This window comes from Notothenia coriiceps, unplaced genomic scaffold (genome assembly GCF_000735185.1).
Source record: "Notothenia coriiceps isolate Sejong01 unplaced genomic scaffold, NC01 NC01_scaffold00036509, whole genome shotgun sequence".
Classification (NCBI taxonomy): Eukaryota; Metazoa; Chordata; class Actinopteri; order Perciformes; family Nototheniidae; genus Notothenia; species Notothenia coriiceps.
In genome coordinates, this window is record NW_011369210.1 from 433,297 (window position 1) to 438,484 (window position 5,188).

The 5,188-nt window shown below is 41.7% G+C and overlaps 1 protein-coding gene across 1 annotated transcript; it reads left to right on the forward strand.

Annotated features, from left to right (window-relative positions):
• The first annotated feature begins 233 nt into the window (after positions 1-233).
• Positions 234-4,055, forward strand: LOC104963847 (melanocortin-2 receptor accessory protein 2A). The gene is made up of 4 exons (XM_010792499.1): positions 234-503; positions 591-728; positions 1,223-1,322; positions 2,492-4,055. Exons 1-4 carry the CDS (start codon positions 425-427, stop codon positions 2,961-2,963), a joined length of 789 nt encoding a protein of 262 aa, XP_010790801.1. The 5' UTR covers positions 234-424; the 3' UTR covers positions 2,964-4,055.
• The last annotated feature ends 1,133 nt before the right edge of the window (positions 4,056-5,188 follow it).

The following is a 5,188-nucleotide window of genomic DNA, read 5'->3' on the forward strand; positions in this document are numbered from 1 at the left end:
TTACTCAAGGATATATATATATATACTATTAAAAAATATCACCATTAGAAACACCCCCTTGTGTGGGTTATTCAAGGAAAGCAGCATCCCCTAACACACACACACACACACACACACACACACACACACACACACACACACACACACACACACACACACACACACACACACACACGCTCGTGATTTATAAGGAGGAGCATTTTTTGCAGTGTAATCTCAGGATCACACAAAGTGAGTGGGCCACCAGTATGCTACAAAGGACGCTGGATGATGGTGAGGAGAGCCAAAAGGCAGCCGCTTCGCTCACAGGACTTACATTAGGATGAATGGAGTTTTTTTGCGTAACGTTAAGGCGATGGATTTCCCTGTACTGAATCACCCTTTTGGCGCGATGTCAAATTCCGGAAGACGGACCTAACATAACATGAGGAATTGTTTTCGGAATTCACAGGATTCCGACTTGTTCAACAACACAGAGAGGCTTCACATCCCTGGAGATACTGGTTTGTAAACTATATGACTTTGTAGTTACATTATACATTTAAATACCGGCGTTCCTGTACTGATTAGGTTTGTTTACTGCTGTTAAGGTTCGTTACATCAGTTTGAAATGTCCGACTTCCACAACCGAAGCCAAACCAACGCACGTCGCAGTGACTACGTGTGGCAGTATGAATATTATGACGACGAAGAGCCCGTGTCTTTTGAGGGACTCAAAGCGCACAGATGTAAGCCTAATATAACTGTATACATCAGTGAGGAAATCTTCCACTGCTTTACCTGCCTTTGACTGTGTGTACGCGTGTTTCCCAGTGTGCGCAAGTGTGTTTGTGCATGCAATGTCTGTGCGTTAGAAATCAGGGTTACCCACCTTTAATTAGTAATAATTCATTACCTCCTCCACTTCTTCTTCTCTGTATTGCTTCAGCTGGGGAGTGACAGTCGTTATCTGCATTTCAATAAACACATCAATATTTTAGGCAGCAGCTGTACTGGCGTTTAATACTCCACTGTTAATAATAAAGCCACTTTAAAAAACAAGGTTGATGACATGATGTGATCACATTTTAGAAGTACTGAAAGCTCACTTTTACTGAGCAATAGGGAATTTTACAGTCAGGAAGAAATCCCCCTGAAGAATAAAATCACAAAGGCACGAACAGAGAGGATGTGTTAATCGTTAAATTACTTAAATAAGACTTTCTCTTCTCTGACATTTCAGACTCCATCGTCATCGGCTTCTGGGTTGGACTAGCTGTGTTTGTTATATTCATGTTTTTTGTCCTCACGCTTCTCACAAAGACAGGAGCGCCACATCAAGAGTGAGTAATAGCAGGTCTACAGTCCATAATGTCCATTCACCTTCACATCTGGCCCCACAGGGTTAGTTGCAGCACCAAGGAGAGCTCCAGCAAACCACCTCTCACATTTCTCATTCTCAGCTTTCAAGTCTGGGTAAACTCAGTGTGTGTGCAAGGCATAGTCAGACCGGACTGTAATGAGCTACAGGGATGCATTTGACATTCTGACAGTATAGACTGAAGCTGGGGTAGGCAGTCAATTATTAAACCTCTGCCGTCATTGGGCAAAATACCATAATGACCACTTAGCATATTGTAATTTATGTGCCACCCCAGAGTAGTCAATGTTTTTAAAAAGCAAAAACCGGCAGGATTTGATAACAAAACCCTTCTCCTGCACTTCCCCCCTTTTTATTCGGAGCTTCTCCCATTCAGAGAGAATATGTTATTAATAGTTTCGCCTTCTGCTAGATATGAAGAAATCTAAACTTGGCATCATTCTCTCTATCTCTGAAACACCTCAACAATATTGACTTCTTTCTCAATCCTGTCTTCCTTTTTCTAAATTGCTCTGCAGTGTAGGCAGTTTATTATTGATAATGCTGGCATATCCAACATTTCCTGCAGGATATTTCACCCTCTACCATCTGTAAGCCCTGTCAAGCGCAAATCCTTTTGTAGAACAGCCTATAGGATATCCTTTTTTTCTGAAACAACTTCTAATTGTCTACCATAGTCTCTCTCAGAGGACCACTTGAATAACCCTATATGCTGTGAGGTAATTATGCAACACATTACATTATTGTGTTTTGTGGAAAGCAGCTATTTGACTTATAGGTGAGCTTCATATGGCCAAATGCACATTGCCATCAAAATTAAAAATCAGTACTGGGAATTAGATTGTCAGTAATGTCAGAGTGAGTACAGCACAGCCAAGATGAAATGGGGATTTTTTTTTTTGGCTAGCTATACGTCATTTCCCATCATTGTTTTTTCAGGAAAGGGCACTGGGTTGATTTTTAGACTTCATTTCCAGAGACAGAAGCATGGATAGTGAACAAGAGGGAATCAAGACAGCGATCTGTGTTGAGCTGCAGGTTTTCTCAGGACTGAAATGACAATAATAAGCCCCTTATGTCTTCAAAGCAATTTCCTGGTTTAATCTCCCTGCTGTGATCTGTCTTTAACAGAAACCCCGACTCTGCGGAGAAGCGCCATCGACCAGGCAGTTGTCTGGTAGACATCGGCAGTCCCCAGGACGAAAGCGACAAAGCCTTCTCCCGACCCTTGCTAGCGGAGTCACGCACATATTTTCATTTCTACATAAACGAGGAGGATCAGGGGAAGCAGAAACCAGAGGAGGAGAGAGACGGAAAGCACAGCGGGGCTCGAGCGCAGCGGGGGGGCCGAGGGGTCGGCTCCTCGGGGGTGGACGAGATGGAAGAAGAGGTTGAGGAAGCTACGGGACACAAACCTATCAACGGACTAATGGAAGAGAGTAATACGGACAGGGAATGTGCCTTCTTTTCCCATTTCAACATCCCTAACTTTGTGAACTTGGAGCACAGCTCAACTCTTGGAGACGATGATCTGCTGTATGAGCCGTCTGCCATACTGGAGCGCCAGTCTCACTCTCATGATGCTCACTGTGACATCCACTAAGTGTGTTTATACAAAATACATGGCATGGACATATTATTATTGTAATGTGTGTATTCCTTTTGCCTGGCCATTTGTGATGTGACAGGTAGAATCACACACACCTCTCACAGCTGCCTTTTAGAGTTGTTATCAACAACAGGGTACAAAAGATGGCTCACAAACCCAATGCGAGGCGTACTTCACATTTATGCGATGACATTTCTCAGATGAAATGGTCTTACAAACAGTACCTTTCACTTTGAGTACTAGGCTCCTTTGAATTAGACGCGGCTGTATTGAACCAGGACTACAGATCTTTTTACAGAGAAATGAAAAGACAGTGGCTCACCGAGCAGAGACGTTTGGTACAATATATTCTGCTATTAATGCTGTCTTGCTTTCTTGTTCGATTGTGAAGAATGAACACAAAACACAAATGCCTGGTTGTCTACCAAGATTAAAAGCATGGAATTTGTATTCTGGGAAGCGCACTTTATTAGAAAAGGTAAAGTGTACTTCAACATTATGAATAGTAGCAAAACAATTGTTATATATCACTATTAGAAGGTAGTTAACCCGTGACCTTTTACATGTGATATAACACTTTTGTACACCTCATTACATGATAAATGATTTGTGTTTCTCAAAATAAAGCCTAAATGGGTTTAAATATTCGACTCAACACTGGTGCTTAAACACCAAGGCCAACTGCAAAAGGTAGCAATATCCATGAGAGGATCAATCTGATTAACTACCTGCCAAACGAAACAGAGAAAATAAACAACCAGCCGGTAAAGACAAGATACAAAACTAAAAGAAAAAATGCTAACTTTTGCTACAAACGTTTTGGTTACAATACAATACAATACTGTGGTAGTGTGTTTAGTGCTGCCCCCATGTGGCAAAAAAAACGATTAGCCAGGTTTAATTTATACTTTTGAGTATTCTGATGAACGTCTCGTAAAATATCTGTATAAGTATGAACACTGAAGTTTGGAAATGTCTGTAAGATGTGTTGGATATATTTTCAATGTGGGAGATTTGAGAAGAAATTAGACAAAAAAACACAAGCAGTGCTCCCCTGTTGGATCTTAATTCATGAAGCAATCTCCTTTGCAGTCAATAAAAATCAAACTACTTTGAGCCATTTCCGTCGATGATTATGCAAAAGCACACTGCCCGCCAGCTATTATTCTCACACATCAGTTAATGCCCGAGCTACTACATTTGGTTAACAGAGGGATATGTTAGGAATGCCAAAGAGCCCATTTACATTAACACGACAATGACTCCATCAAATCATGTTTTAGACAAACAGAACATTCATACAGACAGAGGGTGAAAGCCTGAGGTTAAATAGAGTAAACTTGAAGACGTGCTCAGGTTTTTCCTTGAGCGTTCTGCCTTAAAGTCAAAGGTGTTAAGTTTCCTCTGCTGCCGGATGTCTTACCCTTAAACAAGCTGTGTTACCTTAGAGGAGACGTGTCGAGGCAGCGATGCAGAGGGGTCACATTTACATTTCAATCCCACCCATACAATTCCCCAATTTCTGAATGACAGAAGTCAAAACTAACATAATTAAGATATCATAGAAAATGGTTGCTGTGGTGATGTGGAACCAAATAGGCTTTAAAGGTAGCAGCAATTAATATTTCTGAATGAGGGGGTGTTCAGTGAAACTGTGAACTGTGCAATTTCAAGACAAACACACTTATTTATTTCTCTCCATCTGTGTAAGTGGTTTTGAAAATGGTGTGTGAATGTCAGATAATCTCTCCTTTAATGTGGCCTCATAACTTTATCACACCCACTCTACCCTTATGTGCCTTCAGCACAAAACATGCAGGGATGACTTGGCAGCAACTTCAGACTCCACATGCCTCAGTAGTTTAGCTCCAAACAAGCTTTTAGAGGGGTGGAGGGGGGCACTTACTAACCAATGGTGTAGTGAGGATCAACAACCATGGGAGGGGGCAATGGAGTCAATCAATTCCATGCAGCAAGACTGCCATTTGCTCTTTTTCTCCAAAGGCGGTCCCTGTAGGCATTGTGGTTGACATTTGCAATGACATATTCAACAATGAGAAGCAATGGGGGAGCGACAGAGTGGGATTAATGAAAAAGTTGGCGTTTTGTTAACACAGAACATTCTCTGGGAACTGGTGGTTGTCACAACACAGTGTCAGTCTAATGGTAATTACATTCTGAGTTGCACGAACAAAGACACGCAACATATTTGTGTTGCA